The sequence below is a fragment of the Podarcis liolepis genome (genome assembly GCF_965112155.1).
Source record: "Podarcis liolepis genome assembly, chromosome: 9".
NCBI classification, from domain to species: domain Eukaryota; kingdom Metazoa; phylum Chordata; class Lepidosauria; order Squamata; family Lacertidae; genus Podarcis; species Podarcis liolepis.
Genome location: NC_139564.1, coordinates 55523585 through 55546443, shown reverse-complemented (window position 1 = coordinate 55546443; position 22859 = coordinate 55523585). Strand labels below are relative to the sequence as shown.

Sequence of the window (22859 nt, the reverse complement as noted above, 5' to 3'; positions counted from 1 at the left end):
CGCAGCACTGCTTCCATTCGACTGCAGGTCATCTGCCAAAACTTACGTTCTTCTTCTCACTGTCCGCTGTGCTAAAATCAAACAACTTGACACAATTTACGTAATTAATTATATAAAACACATTGGCATTATGCCATTCCAACTTATTCACTTCAACGTGAAGGAAATGCAATGCAGATGCGGCCGTCTGGAGAGAAACTTAATCAGCAGCATATGTTTGTGGACTAAAATCAACAACAGCATATTGTTGTGTTCACTGGATTGATTTCCATTCCAGACAGGGGACAGATAAGTGAACACCAGCAATTTCTGCTCCCATTTCCATTGTCATCAGAATTCTCTGACATCCCTATTATCAACCCATCAATTAAATGTATATACCGCCCTTCGTCCAAAGATCCCAGGGCACTTTACAGGATAAAAATATAAAATACAAAACATGACAAAGACAAAGAAAGAGATAAGCCAATAATCCCACCTCCCAAGCCTCCCAAGAATGGAAGAGAGGGAAAACAAACAGTAACCCTCCTGCACCAGGATTATGCCTTCTAAATTTCACTCCTAATTTCAAGCTACTTTGAGTTGGATGTTTCCAGTTGACAACTTCTGGCTCAGCTTTAGCAACTGCTCACATCTCACCCAGCAGTCTATTTTATCAGTGGCTCCTCTCTCTCTCTCTCTCTCTCTCTCTCTCTCTCTCTCTCACACACACACACACACACACACACACACACCAATGTTCAGCCGCAATTCTTCCATCATTTGGGACTCAAAAGGTTTGTTTCAATTAGGAATTCTCAGGATTGACATATGCTGCTTTCAGTAAATTTAAACCGAAGAAGCATCCTCTATTCATCTTTAAGGGGCATCTACTAATTTGGAAATACTATATGCTGCTATATTAAGGGACTGATGAATGGAAAATATCAAATTGCTCAATTACTCTGGAAAGCAGCAAAGGCGCTCTCTCTCTCTCTCTATATATATATATATATATTCTAAATAAAAGGTTGAGAATAATGACATTGTAAAAGAACACTGTAAAGATAATTGGGTAGTGAGCAATTTTGAAATAGGCACACATTTGAGATAAGCTTGGCAGACTTTTAGAAACAAGATTCATAAATCATAGAATTGTATAGTTGGAAGAGGCTCTGTGGGTCATCTAGTCCATCCCCCGCAATGCAAGAATCTCAACTGGATCATACGTAACAGATAGCCATCCAGCCTCTGCTTAAAAACCTCTAAGGAAGGAAAGTCCACAACCGCGTGGGAGAGTCTATTCCACTGTCAACAGCTCTTACTGTCAGAAAGGTCTTCCTGATGTTTAGTCAGAATCTCCTTTCTTGTAACTTGAAGCCGTTGGTTCAGGTCCTGGCCTCCAGATCAGGAGAAAACAAGCCTGATCCATAATCCATGTAACAGCCCTTTAGATATTTAAAGATGGCTATCATATCTCCTCTCAGTCTCCTCTTTACCGGGCTAAACATACCCAGCTCATAAGGCTTGGTTTGCAAACCTTTGATCATTTTGGTTGCTCTTCTCTGCACGTGTTCCAGCTTTTCAATATCCTTAAATTGTGGTGCCTGGAACTAGACACAGTACTCCAGGTGTGGTCTGACCAAGGCGGAATAGAGCGGTACTATTACTCCCCTTGATCTGGACACTATACTTCTGTTAATGCAGCCTAAAGTAGCAATAGCCTTTTTTGCAGCAGCATCACAATTATTATTTATTGTTGACTCATGTTAGGTTTGTAATCTACTAAGACCCCTAGATCCTTTTCACACATTGTACTGGCAAGCCAGGTGTCCCCCATCTTCTATTTGTGCAGCTGGTTCTTCCTGCCTAAGTGTAGTACATTTGTTCCTATTGAAATTCTTTTTTTTTTTAGTTTTGGTCCAGTTCTCCAATCTGTTAAGGTCATATTGTATCCCAATTCTGTCTTCAGAGGCACTGGCTACCCCTCCCAGTTTGGTGTCATTTGCAAATAGGATGAGCATCTCCTCAATACCTGCAACCAAGTCCTTTGTAAAGATGTTGAACAACTGCTCAGAAACCATGGCACCCCACTTGTCACTTTTTCCCAGGATGTTGAAGAACTGTTAGTGAGCACTTTTTGGGTTCAGTCAGTCAACCAGCTACAAATAGTTACTTGGTTCAACCCACATTTTGCCAGCTTCCTCGCAAGAATACCATGGGGGACTTTGTCAAAAGCCTTACTGAAATCAAGCTATGCTATGTCCACAGCATTCCCCTGATCCACCAAATGGAATCCATCTGGCATGACTTGCTTTTGAGAAGCCCATGCTGGCTCTTCTAAGTGCTCACAGACCGACCGTTTAAGTATCTGTTCTATGATATTTTCTGGTATCAATGTGAAGCTGACTGGTCAGTAGTTACCTGGCTCTTCTTCTTTTTCCCCTTTTTGAAGATGGGGACAACATTTGCAGCATCTGCAAGCTCCTTTAATACCCTTGAGTGCAGCTCCTCAGGTCCTGGAGATGTGAATTCATTTAAAGTAGCCAAGTTACCACCTCTTTTCTTATCTTGGGACCCAGCTCCCTCCTTGCATCATTTATTCTTGTTGTCACCAAGTTGGACACTGCTTTCCTTTTGGATGAAGACAGAAGCAAAGTAGATATCAAGTAGTTCACCTTCCCTTTGTAACCCAGTAGCATTTCCCAGTCTTCTCTGAGGCCCATTCTCATAAACCATGGCTTAACACATTCTCAGCTAGCCATGGCTTAACACAACATATGAATGTGTGTTGGTGTGATGTGGCCTTTTTCATACAATCTCATCGCTCTATGGTGGGGAGCACGCCAAATGGGAAGGAAGCCTCTTAGAGCATGTCCAAATCACACAGAACTCTGCCTCCTTTATCTACTGATAGTAAGCTTGGCTTACCAGATATTGCAACAGGTATGTAGCTTGATCCACCTGCCAAACAGTACAATTGTGGATCCAATAATAGTGTATTATAAGTAATAAGGACATTTGGGAAAAGAGCTTTGATTTTAGTTGGTGGGAATTTTAAATGTGGAATCATACTTTGATTCAAGGTGATTTGGTGAAGGTTGTTTCAGTTTCACTTGATGCCAAAGGTCTGCACTAATTTTTCAGAAGTTAGCAGTGATATCCAAACTACAGAAAAAGCATGAAAATTGTTGCTTTTTAACAATCATTTGGTGATGGTTAGCAGTCACTGACGCCGATTTCAAGGGAGCCAGAATTTATTCCATTGTTTTTATTTTAACTTAGCTTGGTTTCTCTTTGGGTGTTATATAATATTTTAAGCCTACTGTAGCTCATTAGAAGTATTAAACAGAGGGCATCAAAAGGCACAGGGGATAATCAGGACATGGTGACAACAGAGAAGGGAGATTAAATAAAACAGCAAAGGATATGACTAATTGAGTGCCTGTATGAACAGACTAGGATCAAGGGAAAATACAGCTGTGAGTTTGGCTGGCTCCATCTCTGTAAATCTGGGATCTGACAGAGGCATTTTAATGCTTCTTAATGACCAGGGATGGTCCCTTCAATGGGTAATTCTCTCCTGCAGTGCTAGAGAGGTCTCAGACCTGTGCTTTGCAGACCTGTGCTTTGTATAGGGTCTCAGACATGTGCTTTGCAGGATGCGTATGTGAAATCATAGCTAGCAGCTTTGAATGGGCAATGATAGAACAGAGAGATCTGAGTGTTTCTAGGTGGTGGAATTAGCTGGAGCGGGGAATACAGTTTTGTAGGTCCACATAAATAGTTGTCTGTCTGCCTTCTGCAGGAGTGCCTGTTTGCCTCCACCTTTGCTCTGTTTGTGCATTTGTTAAATAAAGCAAATAGTCCAAATACACCATTAAGTCTCCAGTGCTCTCTCAACCAAAGGAAACAAATGCTGCAATCCTTCTCCTGGAACTTGGCCACAGATTCCGGAGTGAGAGCTGTGCTGGTCTGTTGCAGCAACAAAGTGTATTGCGGCACCTTAAAGCGTAACATTTCTTTTATGGCATATGCCCAACAACTGATGCTTACACACCATGCATCTGTTTAGTGGGCTCTAGTCCACGAAAGCTTATGCCATAATATAATTTATTTGTCTTTAAGGTGCCCCAAAAACCTTTGAGGCATATCGGCACAGAGTCATTATTCTGCTAAAGAAACAACACATGCTGTGTATGTCTACGGCCATACTATCATGAACACTGTGCATGTGCTGTCCTATTTCAGCTATTTGAAATTTTCCCAACTTTCCTTCCTCCTGTTTTGTCCAATTGTAGCATGAATGACTTCCCATCTAAGGGAACTTCCCTCTTTTCCTAATAGCTGCTGTCATGCTGACTGGCTTCTCTAACAGGCAGCAGCTCTCCAATATCTGGATTACACAGCCTTCACATAGTTAAGAACATGTAGATTTTATTTTTTGTAATGTGTGTCAAATGTTTTACATCAAGTGTGGTGAATCTTTGACCCTCCAGGTGTTGCTGAACTAATACTCCCATCATCCCTGGCCATTGGCCATGCTTGCTAGGGCTGATGGGAGTTGTAGTTCAGCAACGTCTGGAGGGTCAGATGTTCCCCACTCCTGCCCTGCGTGGATGAACTTCAGAGCTTGTCATGAAATCCGCTCCATTTCCCAGTGGGGAGGAGTTGCGGTGGACTGCGTGGTCCCCCCATTCCCCTCCAGGGCCGGGGGACTTAGTCCCCCATTGCCCAGGGGATCCCAGCCACATCAGAGCCCGGCCAGCCAATCTGCTGGTCGGGGGGCATGGCCGGGACCATGTAAACGGAGGTGCGAGCCGGAGGGCTTCCTCTTTGGCTCGCTTCCTCAATCACCCGCAGGTTAAGGCACTGGCCTTGATATGGACCTCGGCTGGTTACCGTTGAGGGGTCTTGTAGGAATTTTTCCACTTGGCAGATTGGCACTGGCCATGTGGTTTTTGCCTACCTCATAGCAATCGTCACAACTTTGTTAGGTTTGCGGTTAGGCACTGTTTGACCTTGTGATGGGGGAGGGGAGGTGTGGCCATCACCTGCCCCTCCAAGCTTAAGGGTATTCTGTTAAAGTAATCCGGGGGTGTTGATCTTATCCAAAGCCCGGGTCAGGGGCTAGGGCCATGACATGACCCCGACAGGAACACCAGGGGGAGCTCGAGTTGGTATTCATTGACAGGGCTCCCCCTTCCAGTGGTTTGCCCTTACCGGACTTCCTGCGCATCAGGCAGGAGTCAGATATAGTCGGGTCCATTCAATGCCTAAGCCAATACCGCTCACATTCTGTAATCAATAAAGTTGTGGCCAAATTTGCCCAATAACATTAACCTAATATCTGTGTCCTTGTGTGTGTTATTTCTCAACAAGGGGGTGGCTTTGGGGTCTTGACACACAAATACTTGATGCTGTTTCAGTTTTGTTAGTGTTACACCATTTCTCAACATCTCACACTTTGTTTAACACTAGGGGTCTGGCTGCATTAAATGAGCAGGTCTTAATTTTGTGTAAGTGTGTTTGGAATTGAATCTGAGTCCTCCCTGTATTTGAAAGCTTAGTGAGATGGGAGAGTCTGTGGCAGGTCAAGAATCAGAAGCTGAAGCCGGCAACTGGGAGGGAAGCCAAGAGGCAGAGATGAGTCAGGCTCATGAACAGTCACAGGTGTCTCCCCCTCTTGCTGAGGCAAGGTCCTCTCCACCCCCTGTCTCCCAGAACCAATAGACAGGGGCATGCAGGCACAGTCTGATTGCTTGGGGAAAGCCCTGGAGAGGAGGGGACCTAGATAGCTGTGGGGAGACGGGGAGCTTTAGTCATGGCAACTGATCTCATGGAGCCTGACACTCAGCCAAGTCTGTAGAGATCATCTTTTTGCTAAGAAAGAGTAAACTCCAAATTTGGACTGTGTAATTCAGGCATAGGCAAACTCCAGCCCTCCAGATGTTTGGGACTACAACTCCCATCATCCCTAGCTAACAGGACCAGTGGTCAGGGATGATGGGAATTGAAGTCCCAAACATCTGGAGGGCCGGAGTTTGCCTATGCCTGGTGTAATTTACTGACCGGCATGCTCTGTGACACTGGGTCCCATAGCAAGTTGGATACCCCTTGCCTACGTACACGGAAAATCTACTACTGTTTTATCTCCTACCTTTAGTCTTGAATACGCAGAGCAGTGGCGTAGCGTGGGGGGTGCAGGGGGGCCGGCCGCACTGGGCACAACATCTGGGGGGCGCACGGAAGAGACTCGAGTGCTAAAATCCACGGGTTAGGGGGCGCAAATTACTTGCCTTGCCTCGGGTGCTGACAACCCATGCTACGCCACTGACGCAGAGCAAATCTCTAACCCAGGAACCCTGTTGAAAACTACAAAGTGAGAATTTTATCACTGATCAATGGTGTTTCTTAAAGTATTAGCTGCTTTCAACTTTCACTGTTTATTGCAATGTCCTGCAGCGAAAAACAGTTGCTGCAGTGCTACAATGTGTGTCTGAGGCTATTGTAGTGAATGGCTCATTGACTGTCATATGTATCCCCACATGCCTCCTCCTCCTATTGGTATGGTTGTGTCAGATTCCCAGGCCTTGTTGTCAATTGCTTTGCAGTACACCTCTTTCCCCATACTGCTAAATTAAGAACCGTACTTTGCCTCTCTGCTGATCTAAAGAAGGGCATTTAAGTGCCCAAGTCCCTCTCCCTCTCTTATTGCCTGCAGAATTTCCCACTTGAACCGTGGTGAAGGGCATTTCTCAATAAATCATTTCTCTTTTGCTTTGTGGTAATGACAGGTGGTTTTTGCCTTCTACATCTGTTATTCAGCTCCGTGGTACAGAGAAAAGGTAGGATGCTTTGGAGACTAAATGGCCAGCAAGTCATTATATAGGTAATAATCAGGAACACTAACGGCAAGATCAAAATAGAACCTTCTGAATAACCTTTTTAAAAAGTGCATATTATGGCTTTAATCTATTCCATCTTTACGAATGACGCACTGTGCTTTTTAGCAATCTATAGTACTATTATTTTCTGTTCATGCATGGAAGGAAGGCATAAAGCACTCCACATGGTGGCTGTTATCAAGTAGCAAGCCATTCATGCAAAGCAGTATTCTGTGCAGCGTCTACCTGAAGATCACCTGGGAAATCTCCCAGGAGATCCTGATCTATCTTCTGCTCACTCCTCTACAGGGCTTCAAAATACCTTTGTAAGCCACCCAGGTAAAGGTAAAGGGGCCCCTGATCATTATGTCCAGTCGTGGCCGACTCTGGGGTTGCGGTGCTCATCTCGCTTTATTGGTAGAGGGAGCTGGCATACAGCTTCCGGGTCATGTGCCAGCATGACTAAGCCGCTTCTGGTGAACCAGAGCAGCAGCTCACGGAAATGTCGTTTACCTTCCCGCTGGAGCGGTACCTATTTATCTACTTGCACTTTGACGTGCTTTTGAACTGCTAGGTGGGCAGGAGCTGGGACCGAGCAACGGGAGCTCACCCTGTCGTGTGGATTTGAACTGCCGACCTTCTGATCGGCAAGTCCTAGGCTCTGTGGTTTAACCCACAGCGCCACCCACGTCCCAAGCCACCCAGAGTGGCTGGGGAAACCCAGTCAGATGGGCAGGGTATAAAAAATTAAATTATTATTATTATTTCCCCACCACCTCATTTTTGTTTGTGACTGGGATACCTTAGACCAATGTCAGTGACCAATGTCAATGTCAACCATCATAGAAGGGGTGGGCAATGTGAAGCTAGAAAACCTGATGTGTCCATAGGCAGGCAGAAAGGAGACAAGAAATTAAAGTAAGGGGGGAGAAGGAGGCTGTGGGCAGATTTAGAAGGGGGGAGAAGGAGGCTGTGGGAGATTTAGAAGAAAGCAGGCGGCAATGGAAGTGAAGCTGGGGCAGATAGGAAGGAGGAGAGGTGGAGCAAGGAGGGAGTTAACTTGTGGGATTCATTGCCACAAGATGTGATAGTCACTAGCCTATATAGATTTCATGGAGAAGAATGCTGTAAATTGTTACTATTATTACTTGTGATAGCTGTGTCCTGTTACTGGGAATTTGTTGGGGAGCAACAGCAAAGAGGTTATTGTCCTCATACCCTACTTGAAGGCTTCCAAAAGCTGTCCAGTTGGCTGCTGTGGATAGCAAAAGATGGACTAGATGAATTTTGGTCTCATCCAGTATGATTCTTCTTAGATTTTTATGACCTGGGATAGTTGCTAAGGAGACTTATGCTGGGATTGGTGTAATTGTTTGTGTACACACATTCTTCACATAATCTAAATGGCAGTGTCAAGCCTCTAGTTTCAATCTGTTATAATTTAAGTACAGTGGAACCAGAAGACTGTTTGAAAATCGAGGAGCAATGGGTGGTCGGCAAAATCCATTGAGAAAAAAGAAAAACACGCAGTGGAAGCTGCTCGACTTTCGAGGCGTGCTCGAAAACGGAAGCAATTACTTTTTAAGTTTTCGGTGTTCGGCTTCTGAGACGCTCGAAAACCGAGGTTCCACTGTATATTATTAATTCAAATGCTATACTGGTCCAAGAACTGGTGTTGGCTGCACATATTCCAATGTTGCCAAGTAACACTTCGAGCCAAATGCCCACCGAGTTCATAGATTCCATTTTATGATACAGCTGTTAAATGTTGCACATTGTTTCTCATTCTGACACAATGACTTGCAAATCTTTTACCAGTAGCATTTAACTGATATCCTGGACCCACCTGTAAATCCTACATCACCACAACGATGGGCACCTGTTGACAAAGACAGGCACAACTAAGGTTCCTTACATCTGTGATTTGAGAAGTCAGGGTCCAAGTATCTACAGGAATAACATCCCTCTCATTTGCTTACCCAGCTGTAGAAGCACCGAGGCTTTTGAAACCATGGCAACTTTGGTCAACGACACCAACAATGTACCAAAGCAACCCCTGCTGTTTGGTCCCTTTGTTGAAATGAACCGTACATGCAACATTGAGTTTGCTTTCATTTTATTGTGACCCTAGATGTATGATTGAATTAAAGGGTGGTGGCGGTTTTGCATCTAGAGTACTCCCAATAAAACGGCACAATTTAGCCTTTATTTGGTGTTGTGCTGAATGTGCTGCCATTTTCTTTTTGAGAGCAAGACAATGCATGGAGAAAACCCTTGTTTTGCTGTTTATATAACAAGTACCCACTCATTGTGCTCATTCTGTGGATGCAAGGGTAACATGATCTATTGCCAAACTTTCAGCTCTGTAATTTGTAAAATATGATTCCAGTGGTATTAATGAAACCATCTTCATTGTCATTTTCCAAAGGCCGAATATCAGTAACTGGTAAATCGAGCAGAAATAAGTAGTTTACACCAGCCAGTCTCTGAGAGTACTAAATTTTCAGTTTCCATAGTTTCAGGGGAGTACAATTTGCGAATGCATGACTAGCTGTGGCTTGTGCTGAATTAGGATGGATATGATGTATGCTGAGCTCTGTGTCAGAGAAATATTTCTGAGAATCTTGCCATTTATAAAATGGCCATGTATCTTGTGGGTTTCTTGCCTTATTTAAATGATACCTCCTAGAAGATTTTCCACACTCGGTCTGCTGTAATCTCTAATTTCTTTATGGATGATGCCTCCATGTCCATGATTATACTGTTTAAGAGAGTACATCACTGGTCCTCTAGTTAACACATTGCTGCCCAATATTGAAAGCTGAGAGCTTGAACTAATAAATAGCTGTTGTCACTCCCCTTCTATGACTTGTGATCTTGTTTTGTCAAAAAAACACACCAAAAAGCTTCGTTTTCAAATGTTGACCAGTTTTTAGCTAATTATTATTTATTTAAGGCATGTGTATATTGCTTAATGGTTAGTATTTCTAAACCATGTACCAAAATAAATAAATAAACTGTATAGAGAATAAAACAATAAAAATAATCATGAAACCAGACACAAATCTGAATGCTACCTTAAGATGAAGGGATGGGAGCTGGAATCCAGTAGCCTCTGGAGGGAACCACTTTGGCCATATAGAATAAAATAATTTATAAAAAATATATATCATCTTGAATAATTCATTATATCCTGAAGCATTGCATAAGATACTGGAGATCTAGACTAGAGGTGGCTGTCTAAGATCTGGGATATTATACTCATATGCATCTGGAGAGGGGAAACATAAATTGGCATTAGGGGAAATTTGGCGTTTTTGTATGGAAGCTCTGCTGGACAGAAGAAGCACTCCTCTTTACACAAGTGCTGGTCCATTTCCTTTTCTGGACAAGGCAGAAGCACACTCCTTTAAGCATGGAACTTCTGCCACTGTAGATATGAATGAGGCAGCAGCAGCACCCCAACCTGAAGATCAGGACCTTTGCTTCCAGTGCCACCAATCAAATCTTTTTCATATATCACGTTTCCTTTAAAACACGAAACCCTTCTAGAACAGTGCTCCTCAGCTATGGGCCCCGAGATATTGTTGCACTACCCATCATACCCAGCCAGCTTAACCAATGGTCAGCGATGACGATAAGAGTCCAGCAGGGCTTTAATTTTTCAGCCGCAGCTCACCAAAACTCACTTCTGGCACCTCCCAGGTGGAAGAATAAGGAAGGTGTTCCTGGTGAATTCTGGCACCTCTTTTTCTAGGGGGGAAAATAGCACTGGAAGCATTCTTCTAGAGCCAGTCTAATTTGAAGAAACCTCACCAACAGTAACGTGCTGAAACATTAAACAAATCAGTTCAATGAAATGCTTTTGTTTGAGGAATGTAATACATTGAAACTGTGATCTTCACATAGAATATAACCATCCTGTATCCTATTTATGTATTTATTTTAGGCACAGAAGGGGCTGTATTTGAGCACTCTGTGGAGACTCCCCATATCAGAGCAGATCCATCCCAAGACCTCAAGTAGGTGTTTCGAAAGCATTGATTTCAGTTTTATTTGGCAAGTTATCCATAGACCAGCTATGCTCTAAAACGCTTTTAAAGTAAGTTATATTGTTCATTAATCTGACTATAGCATTTGTGTACTCCTCACCCATAAACAAAACTTTCAAGTATTTTGCCTACAAATGAAGAATCAAAATTAATCTTAGACCTTTTCACCAAAGCATCTTCCATTTGACATGTATCTGTGCCTTGTCTGAAGCTGTGATGGGTCAGGATTCACTCATTGTTAAATGGGGTTTGTAGAGCACTCCTGTCCCTCTGAAAACTGAGTTTTTGTTCTTATTATGAGCTTTCAGGATGTGCAAGCCACAAATGTCCGGGAAGAGTTGGCATGCTGTGGTTTGCCCTTGAAAACTCTGTTTGCCTTTTGCTCATTTTCTCTCTCTCTTGAGCCATATTTGTCCTTCACTTTCCTATGAATCTATCCTTCCAAGGTTATTCAAAGGCTGCAATCCAAACAAAAAATCCACTCACTCCTGATGTCAGTGAAACAATACTGCATTTACCGGCCAGTCACTCTTGTGGTTTTTGTCTCTTTCCCAAATATCAGAGATTATTATGTTTATATAAAAAAGATCGAATCCTAAAACTTCCAGGGAGTCTGTAAGTCAAACTAAGATTTATTTATTTTTTAATGAAAATGACTTCCCTGTTGAAGCCTTAGATATGTTTAGATGTGGCTGTGCTGTTGAGCCCTGATCAATATTTTTCTGAAAAGGCAAAGAGATTAAATGTAAGCCTAAAACAAACAGTTGTGTCTCAGTATAAGGTTCTTTCTTCTTCTGTTTTTTGGGATCATTTCCATCTCAGAACATGTCACAGAGGTTGTGGTAAGGTTGGTGTTCCCTTCTCTTTCCAAAGCAGATTTAGGTGTTTCACGCACATTAGACCCAAGAGATGGACTCAAGTACTTCAACAAGGGAGTGCAGTCGTCAATCTGGAACCATTGTAAAAGGAGCATTTTAACTTGGGCAGAAATCAGATGAGATCCCTTGTTGAACACATTGCCCTAAAGCAGGCTTCCTCAACCTCTGCCCTCCAGATGTTTTTGGCCTACAACTCCCATGATCCCAAGCTAGCAGGACCAGTGGTCAGGGATGATGGGAAATGTAGTCTCAAAACATCCTGGAGGGCCGAGGTTGAAGAAGCCTACCCTAAAGGATAACTCTAGCTGTGATGGGGCAACATCTCCTTACTCTGATGGAGTACCACTTCCTGTTTCCTATCCAGAAGTCAAGAGGTGTGTGTGAGGAAACCCTAGAAAAGATATAAGGAGAGAAGCACCTGAAACAACCAGTAGCAGACTGGTTGTGGTAACAGGAGGAAGGCAGATATTTTGCCACTCCTCTATACCATCAACCATGAAATCTTATTAGACCAACTTTGCTGGTTGGAGAAAAGGGCACAGTGTTATGGTGGTCCTACTCTACCTGAGGCTAAGTTTCAGAGGGTTGCACTGAGGGACTTTTGCTTGACTCCATGGCAGTTCAGCTGTGGGATTCCACAAGCGTCAGTCTTAGCCCTCTAGTCAACGTCTGTGTGAAGCCACTATGTGAGGGTCATCTGGAAGTATGGAATCAGCCATCACCAGCAAACTGATGGCGCCCAGATCTACTCCACTTTCTCAGAGGAGGACAGGCAGCAGAGGCGGCCTTGGGGGAGCTTGACCAGTTTGGTTGCACTCCCTGCAGGAGACACCTCAACTATGAAGTAGAATGGAAGGTCAGAGGCAGAGGGTGCAGAACTTTGACATTGCGCAAGGTGCCGCTGAAATTTGAGACACCAAGGTCCATCACTGTAGGCAGAACCTGTGCCAGTGTCTGGTCACCATAAACTAAGACCTTTTTTGAATATGTTTTTTAAATAAAATAATATTTTTATTCTTTTATTATTATAAGTTGCATCCAGAATTCATGAATGGCAAAATGGGGTAGGCTGTTTTACCAAATAGGGGAGGTCTGAAATTCTCCAACAGTTCAGGAGGAGCTTGAAAGAAAGAAATCTTTTTGGATCAATTTCAGTTGAGCCCTATTAATTTTGCATCCCTTTTTGCACCTCACTTTTGAGCCTCTCCATCATGAGGTTATATTGAAATGGTTTTTTAAACAAACAAATCTGTTTGTCTTATTTTACTTGCATAATGTTATATCTAGTACATTTAATAATATAAAATTTAAAATTTTTGAGAGGTTTACAGTACAGCCCTGTATGTGTTCCATAGAGTTCACTGGTGTTTACTCCTAGATAAGTAGGTTTGGATTGCAACTTCCATGTGTAAAACTTTGTTTAAACAGGTATTTTTTTATTATCCACATAAATAACTTTATTCTTATTCTTAAGCATTTTTCAGATTTAGGAAATTAATTCAGCTGCCTTGATAAATGATAGCAGTATCAATGACCAAATCTAATCTGAAAAATAAAAATCATATTCTAAACATTTATGAACAAGGTTCTCATACTCTGAACATTCCCCCATAGTTTGGGATGTTTACATTTTGTTCCTTCTAAATCATTTTTAAATTCCCTTGCTAGTCAACCATTCAGCTCAGACAAGATAAAATCTACCCAAGTTAATCTTTTGCTAGCAAGATTTTGCTGCCTGTAGCCATTTTTGAGAGTTTATAAACCCTGTTACATGATCCCTGGCCCAAGAAAGCTTAGCTGAACCTGAGACTCATTAGAAGGAACAAGCAGGATAAAAGGACCATATTTTACAAACAGTAAAATGAATTACATCTGTATAACTGAATTACACCTGTATAATTTATTTGTCAGACTCCAGTTGCCATGTTTTGTCCGAAAGAGCCCAGCTAAACTAAGGAGAGTATAAAACCCAAAATATTTATTTTAAATATGACAGCAACACAGTTTGTCCAGGTAGTCATTAAGAAACAAACAGCTTCTATACACAATCAAAGACCACTGTGGTTATCTGCAGAAATCTATGCCCTCAATCAACTTCTTAATAAGGGGGGCAAATTGCTTTGTTGTTGTCCTGCACCTCTGGGGAGAACTCAAAAATCAAATTTAATAGCTTCCTTCCCCCTTTTGTCATCAAGGCTACAGTAAGATTGACTATAAGCTAATCCTGAAAGCCAACACTGGGCATAATGAGATGGAAAATTGATCAAGCGACAAGGAGCCGACAAGGATAGTGGGATCCCCTTTTAATTCTGATCTGTATTGAAGACCCACAAATCCTGCACAATAGTTTTGTGTTTTCTACAAAGCTGCAACCGCATGGCATCAGCAGGAGCAGTTCTCGAAAAAGACAGAGGGAGTAAGAGAAAAGCACTAACATAGCAGGACATCCTTTCATTAAAAGCTTGAGCCACAAAGAGGCCAAACGCAATTTCCCCCCGCTGCCCTTAAACAGATACAGAACTTTAAAAGATTTGATTTGAAGCTATGAAGGCACATGTTAATGTGATCTACTTTCAGTGCAGGAGGAAGCCTCACAAAGCAGCCATCAACATAAATTATATAGGGTAGATCTTGGTGCATTTGTGCTTTTGTATGTTAATGTGAATAAGGGAGCTTGTAAATGGCAACATACGCAGCAACAGCAGCACCGAGAGCAGTGCACCGAACAGGAAGTGTCTGTCGGGGCTGATGGTTTAGAGGCAGGTAAGTGGCCAGGTGGTGCCCAGGTGGCCTAAGATCAGCTAAAACCATAGAGGAGGGGCAGGGAACCTTTTTCAGCCTGAGCACTATAGGCTTAGCAGTAGGTGAGGCCAGAGGCAAAAGTAAGTGGACCAACTAATTTTGATTTCACCGCATTGTGACCATGACATGCTGTAACCAGACAAAAACACTCAAGTGGGATGCAACTCAGGGCCAATGGAGCATGGGGCTGTAAAGGAGGGTTGATCCTGGAAGAGGCCTGAGGCCTGGAAGGCTGTATTCACATCCCTGAGGTTCCATAGAGGCAGGCCATAATTAGAAACTTTGCAGAGCTTTGGTGGCCCTTGGAGTCACTTTACTCCTTTGGAAATGATAGCTGAAATCCCTGTCCTCAGGAAGCAACTCAACCAAACTCTCATGGTTGCTAGAGAATAAGGCATCTGGGTCCTACAGCTAATATTCCTATTAGAGAGGCATGTTGTTTGTTGTTTAGTCGTGTTCGACTCTTCGTGACCCCATGGACCAGAGCACACCAGGCACTCCTGTCTTCCACTGCCTCCCACAGTTTGGTCAAACTCATGCTGGTAGCTTCGAGAACACTATCCAACCATCTCGTCCTCTGTCATCCCCTTCTCCTTGGGCCCTCAATCTTTCCCAACATCAGGGTCTTTTCCAGGGAGTCTTCTCTTCTCATGAGGAAGCCAAAATATTGGCGCCTCCACTTCAGGATCTGTCCTTCAAGTGAGCACTGAGGGCTGATTTCCTTCAGAATCGATAGGTTTGATCTTCTTGCAGTCCATGGGACTCTCGGCACCATAATTCAAAAGCATCAATTCTTTGGCGATCAGCTTCTTCATTATCCATAGGAAATGGGACCTGGTGGATCGAGAAGATTTGTAGATAGGACTTTGGTCACAAACATTCCTTGACTATCTTGAAATATGACAGGCACAGGAAAACCCTGGATCCACACATTAGAATTGCAAGGGAAAATTATCTGCCCTTGTATAACTTTTGAATGCAATTTCATTCATTAAAAAGGAATGCAGTTTACTTTGTTATTTCGTATGTTTTAAAAGTTTGCTTCATTTATTAATCAAGAGATCTGTGGAAAACTGAACAGTGTGAGATTAGGCAAGAGCAGGAGATGTCTGCCCACCCCCCCCCCTCCTCTCAAAATGCCAAATTATCTGGACAACTTGTTCCTGACTCTGGGCCAGAGGTACTGTATCATTTGTTTCCAACCCTGCAGACCTCACCTGTCCAGTCCAGGGCTGAGACAAGTCCTTCCAGATCACAGCCAGTGGCGAAGCTGCATGCTCTGCTACCGGGGGCGGAGAGCAGGTGGGTGCATTGCTGGCACCCCCCAGGGGCATGACATGCATCCCGGGGGTGTGGCAGGCTGCCCGCAGGGGTATGGCGCGCATCCTGGGGGCACAGCGCACCACCTGTGGGGGCATGACGCCCAGTGCGTGGAGGGGCCACTGCAATGGCACCCTACCCACCCTACCGTTCCTCTGCCAGTGATCATAGCTTTAGGTGTGTCATCCAAACAAACCTTGGAAGGGATCACTTCTCCCCCTATAGCTCTGAGGGTCCAAAGTAGTAAGCCGCTGTTACCCTAACCTCTGTTTGCTGTTAAATCCATCCCCATACTACACTGTCATTTACAACCATCTATTTAAACTGACACCAGTCAGGCCAATCTAGGATTAGCACAGTATCGTGTAGGCAAAAAAGCCCCACACTTTCCCCAGGCCAATAAGGTTTACAGATTATTTTTATTAGTATTAAAAATAAATAAAATAAACTCCTGGTTCTCCTATGTATTCGACCTCCATTCAGTGAAGCCTTCTCTCACACCCATGGCATGCAGATGTTACTGGTCCCTGCATCCCTATCTCACCCCTGTCACCCACTCATGTACCCCATGTGCAGAGTAACAGGGGGATCATGCACTGATGCAGAAGAGAGGAAAAACATGTAATAACTGGAGGATGTAGCAAAGTGCACATGCCCAGTGCTATGCTCAAAATTCTGAAATAAAAAAATCAGCACAGTGGATAATTCCCAGTACATCCATTCCACTTTTGAAACAACAAGAGGTCACTCAGAACACCAACATACATAGATAATGGAGAATGATGTGGCAGTATCCCTGTTCTGGGTGGCATTGTTCCCAGGAGAGCATCTTATTCAACCCCCTCCAATGTAGGTTCTCTGTGCATGAAGGATTTGTTGCAGGTCACCGTGGTCTTCTTCCTCTCCTCCCCTGGTTCCTCTTCAAACAATTGATTCTGCTTCTATTCATATATAACACATCTGTTCTATGTGTCACAAGTTTTCAAACTGCCCTTCATTTAATTCTTCTACCTTTCTCCTCTGATCTCTCCCCACCCCAGTGTTATCACTACAAAACCTCTCCTTAACTTACAATACATAACAACGACATTTTCAAAGGCTCTTGAGATGTCATTTTATCTTTAGATTTCACTCCCGCCTTGGCAACAAACTACATTGTAACTCCAGACACTATTGCTTAATGCGCACACACTTCACCTATCTTTCTAGACTTGTTAACATCAAAGTAGTCAATTATTTTCTATGATTCCTGGTAGAATAACGAAAACTAGCTATGCTAAAAATAATGGAATGTTCCATTCAATTAGAGTCTAGCTAGGAGATGTCTAGGACTTAATGAGAGCTTTAGGATTGATAATAAGGTAACTGACATGCTCTGCATGAAATAATATGAAGTTAAGTCATAAATTTGATACTGCCGTATTTCTGAATTGGAGCTGGGGCTGTAATGATCTTTCCTGGTTTAAGAGCCAAACAGTTGAAAAGATGCATGGGAGAGGCAGTGCAATTTGGAGGGGAGAGGCAGCAGTTGGGGATGTTTGCTTTACCCTGATTCCTCCCCATTGATTCTCCCCTGCATGCCTTGACCATAGCTGCTTTCCCACTAGCTGCATCTGAGAAATCCATATCCAAGAAACCCAGTTTCATGGAGGGGAGGGGACCAGGTGTTGCAGGAGAAATGCAAGAAATGAGGGAAAGTGAAACACCTTTCCCCATTCATTAGATACCCAAAGCTTGAAAATGAATGACTTACTCATGCCCTCGTCTTTCCCTTTGAGTGTTCATTTTTTATGCTACCTTTTTTCTTTTTGCAATAATGAACCCAAACCAGGGCCAATCTACATCCTATGTAGCTGCCACTGAGACTCCTTTTCCTATGTTTTGGGACATTTATGCTTTACCCAGAGATATGAAAGTATTCACCGCCACCTCCATCTCTTTATAGTGCCAGAGGTAGAGCAACCTCCCCCTCTTTGTTAAGGAATCTTACTGACCCCACTGACCCCTTTGCTGGCTTGTCAGTTGTGGAGAGTTGCTGGTCCCACCACCTGAAACCTCAGAACTCTTTGAACTGGGCAGATTCCCTAACTCACCTGCATGCAAGCTAGCAGAATCTTTGAACCCCACCATACTGAAACATAGAATCTGGGTATAGTTGCCTTGTAGGTTCAGGCAAAGCAGGATTGTCCAGCAAAGTAAAACTCCACTTCCTAAATTTCCAAACCCTTATCACATCATGCTAGTGATATAGCTCCTTTTAATTCAGTTCTAAGGCTATAAGAGCAAAAATAACATGAAAGTACCTCCATTCTCTTTCTGGATAATTATGGCCAAGTCTTCTTAACTTGCTTTTGAATGCTGAGTAACCATCTTAGATCAATTGTCTTCTGCCTCTTGAGACTCCTGGCTTGAGTTGAAGTCGCTCAGTTCCAAGTACCATTTTAGTTTTCCTCATCAGCTGGGCTTTTTTTTCAGCTGGAACTCGTGGGACTGAGTTCCGGCTCTCAGGTGGGCACCATTGCCATTATAAGAGAACAAGGGAGACGTTCATGGTGAGTTCTGCACCTCTTTTTCTAGAAATTTAGCAGTGGTTGTTGGTGACATTTTACTTGATCATAGGGTGGTTTGACTTGTGCTCCTGTGCATACACACACGCTTCTCTCAAGTAGGCCTAGGAAGGCAAGTGGAATATGATTAGCAAACCTCAGAGAGGTTTCTTTGAAGGTGCAGCTGCAACTCTTTTCTCCTGATCCACAACCAATGAAAGTTCCTAGTGGTAAACATTTATACTGGTTCATTGTGTTGACACAATAGGCGATAAGAAACCTTAGTCTCTTACAGCAAGTTTAGGATTGTGGTATATATTCCAGGCATGTCCCCATCAAATTTAAGTGCTTTCCAGTCCCTGTGGTTTCAGGGGCAAGGTTAAGCACCTTTTAACGTCTCTTTGTCTGCAACCAAAGGATCTTAAATGTCCTTAACTTTGGGTAGATGGTGCCCATTATTTTTAACCATGCTTTTAACTTAGTGGTGGTGTCTGAAATGAAATCTTTTTACAGAGAAGCTATTTTGCCTCCACGGCAAGTAGTGTTTTTTTAAAAAAAAATCAAACCACACTTATTTTAAATTTCCTGTACAGTAGAGCAGCATGTAGAATTTTTAGCCCATTTTATCATATAGTTGCATACCTTCCTGTTGCCTAAGGGAGGGCTGGGAATAAAACACTGCATTGGTAGCAGTGAAGTAAGTATCATTATGACAAGGAATTTATTCTCTGAAAGGAAAGCAGATTCTCAGACTGTTCAAAAGAGAACTTTCCTGGAATTTAAACCATGCCCTTTTCTTTAGAGACAAGGATACCTAAAAGAGAATGCTGTAGTAGCTCCATGGAAAATGCTGCACTTTTAGAAAGCATATAACAAATATTTCTGAAGTTCCACTGATTTTAATGAGAGGGGTTACATGTGAAACCAATAGATTTGAAAGTACTTCACTTTTGGCTTGAGATTATTAGTTTTTCCATATCAAGACCTGGAAACCAGTTTTGGGGACTCGTAATGGTTGTTTCAAAACAAAATATGAGCAGTGAAATTCTTGTTTGTCTCAAAATTTTAGAATGCTCTCACCAGAATGGCCTAACTGATTAATACTTTGCTGTTCTTTTGGTTTCAGGAAAAAACATTTCTGTTTTCCTAGGCCTTTTAGACACAATTTAACTCACGCTATTTGTTTTTATCTGGCTTTTAAGGTCTCACTGCCGTTGTAGTTCCTGCATTCTCTTATTGTCCACCATTTATTTGTTTTATTTATTTGTTATTGTCAGAGCTGCTTGAAGATCCTAGCTCACGGAGGATCACGCTAGCCAGCGATCATTAAGTAAAAGTCTTTATTGAATTACAGTTTCCATTCTCACGCTGCTGCGCGCAACTCTACGCCTAGTAGCTAGGTCGGCGAAGCTCCGTCTGAGTCTCCGCCCCGTGTGCACCAACTTAATATCCTAGCCTTGCTCCACCTTTTCCGCCTGACTGTCCTCCTCTGGGTCCCTCTACCCCCCGGGGCTTCTTCCTTCCGGGATTCTTCTGACGCTGACCCGGACCCTCCTGCCTCCTTGCGCCGGGCTTTAGGACCTGGTTCCCTTTCGGGGCTGCTTACTGCGCCGCCTTCCTCTGCATTTGAACTTGGCGCGCGCGCCCAACCTTCCACTTTCCTCTTAACCGTTTCTTCGCTCCCCGATGGAGGTGTGGCCACTCCTGACTCATGCCCTCCCTCCTGTGGTGAGCTGCCAGCGCTTCCCCCCTGGCTCCCTTCCTCTTCCCTGCTTCCTGGCGGTGACGCTGGTCCCGATTTCCAGCTGCTCCCCCCTGAGTCCCCTCTGGCTCTATCTTCCTGGGGGGCCCCCCTAGACTCCCCCCTTGCCCTGGCCACTGGTGCTCCTTTCTGTGAATCCTCTGATTCACTGGAAAGACTAGGAGATCTCGGGTCGTCGTCATCACTCATCTTTTCTTCTGCCTCCTCCCCTTCGCTCTCTGTTTCCTCCCTTGCCCGTGCCTCTGCTCCTAAACCCCTGACAGTTATGTTCACTGGTAGTCTGAGAACTGGGAGATGGTACTTTCTTCTTCTATAAACCACCCTGTGAATTCTTACTGAAGGGCAGCATAGAAATATCTAAAACAAAATTAATAAAATAAAACCTGGGCCGGGGGGAGAGTCCCACCGGTAGATAATGAGGCAGCAAAATTTGTTCTGGGGGCAAGACACTGAATTTGGATTGTTATTTTTCTGACTGTGCTGATTATGCATAAAAATGAAGTTAAGAAGGTCATATTGCTGAATTTGAAGAGGAAAAAATGGCTATAGGTTTTATCGAAGTGCAAAGGCCTTGCAGAAACATGTAGCCCAGTTACTTGAAATTTGCTTACGGATAGATGTAGATATGAACATTTTCATGTGAGATGAACATATGAGAAGCTTCTTATGTGTCAACTTCATAAGGTGAGAGAGCTTTTCATATGCACCTCACAACATAGATTCAACCAAGCCTGCTTGCAGCCTTCGCACAGTTGTGCACTGTGAAAACAGCATGCTGAACTAGATAGGCCTTTGACTTGATCCAGCAGGGCTGGAGGTTTTTTGATCTAATGCTCATGTTCTTAAGCTAAGGGGAAAGTTCACAAAGAGCAGACAAAACATCAAAGCAGTTACAAATTCTGAGCTTGACGTCTGCAGGTGAGTCCTGCTGTCAGTTAACAAAACCACATGCATCACATGATCCCTTGCAGAAGGTGTGCAAGTCTAGCTTTGTAAACTAACTGGATGGAAGACCATTTCAGAGCCTCTCTGAACTCCTCAGAAAAAAATAAAGAGCAATAAACTGTAAATTCTGAGCTTCCAGTCATGGTGGAAGAATTGTAATGATCATGCAAATAATGCACGATGTGAATCCATACAAAGTCTTGATTGACAGGCCACCACCGGCTGTAGGAAGCTAAAGCCATATTGTCAGACTTCAGGCTGTACATATTGTTTGTTGATGGTTTTCATTTGCCTTCTTTTACAGAATCACATATTTAAGACCCTCCTAGCATGATAGCCACCAGTCATGGTGACAGTGAAACAATCATATGATAGGCTGCAGGCATAAATCATTAGCACTTCTGGGGTAGGGTGGTAGAATTAACTTTGCAAAGATGCAGTACAAATATTTGAATGTAGATTTGTCGTGTGCTATCACTCCTCGCCTCCTTGGCACAAACAGAAAGCAACCCACCACCTGGTGATCATAAAACCAGGCTCTTACATGAGACAATAACCCCTTTTCAATGTAATAATTTGTTATCTATAACACAAACATTCACTAAGAGGTGTATGCATGTACGTGTATTTATGTGCATATAGAAATATGTGGTTCCAGAAGTAAATGCCATGTGTTCCAAAAACAGCTCTGAACTGAGATCTAAAGGAATATGAATATTGTAAGAACTGACATTTTTCATCTCGAAAATGAATTTTTCCAAAAAGCAGGGGAGTCAGTGGAAGTTTTATTTTTACATTGTCTTAGGGAAAAGATTTTACCTATGCTGTTGGGTGATATGTGCAAAGCATAAACATTTAAGACTTTCCCCCCTTTCCCTCTCTCTCTCCTTTTTTCAAAAACACACTTTCAGGCTCGAATCGCCAACTAGATCTTTGATAATGGAAGCTCCCAAGGGAATACAAGTGAGTGCAGCTGCAGGGGACTTAAAAGCTACCTGTAGAAAAGAACTACACTTGCAGTCCACAGAAGGGGAGGTAAGTCTGATAGGAGCACCATGACACAAAACACAGATGTAGGAAACACAACTCAAATGGTGCTCTGTTAGCCAGATCATCCCTACCACATACTTGTGTCAGCATGAAAAGATTACATCGGGAATCGTAGCATTTAACAGTGCAGCTCAAGGTTGTCAATACAATTTATGGCAAATGTGGCTCAAACACAGAGAAAAGCTTCAGATATTACAAGCAAGCTTTCCTAGTTGACTCTGGAAGAGACCATGCAGGTGGCTGACATCCCTTCCTTTTACCATCAGAAGATACCCAAAGTTAAACAGTCATGGTTTAATTACTGGATTTCCTTTTCAGAATTGAATTGCTTCCATTTTCATTTGTTTTTTAATTGCAAACCACCTTGTGAGCCATTATGGTGGAGAGGTGGTCTAGAAATGCATTAAATTATTAAGTCAGGAAAGAGATGTGATTTAAAAGGGCATATACACAGCTCAATGACACATTACATGAGATTTGTACCTCCATTCCCAATGTACCGTATTTTTCGCCCTATAAGACGCACTTTTCCCCCTCCAAAAATGAAGGGGAAATGTGTGTGCGTCCTAAGGGGCAAATGCAAGCTTTCACTGAAGCCTGGAGAGCGAGGGGGTTCTGTGCGCACCGACCCCTCTCGC

At 43.2% G+C, this 22859-nt stretch overlaps 1 protein-coding gene across 2 annotated transcripts in view; it reads left to right on the top strand.

Moving 5' to 3' along the window:
- SGCZ (sarcoglycan zeta) overlaps positions 1 to 22859 on the top strand; it is a 542307-nt gene that overhangs the window by 509399 nt on the left and 10049 nt on the right. For both annotated transcript variants that reach the window (XM_083460104.1, XM_083460103.1), the window contains 2 exons: positions 10816 to 10888; positions 22083 to 22206. In XM_083460104.1, coding sequence (XP_083316230.1) covers positions 10816 to 10888; positions 22083 to 22206 — 197 coding nt within the window. The remainder of the gene's footprint in view (positions 1 to 10815; positions 10889 to 22082; positions 22207 to 22859) is intronic.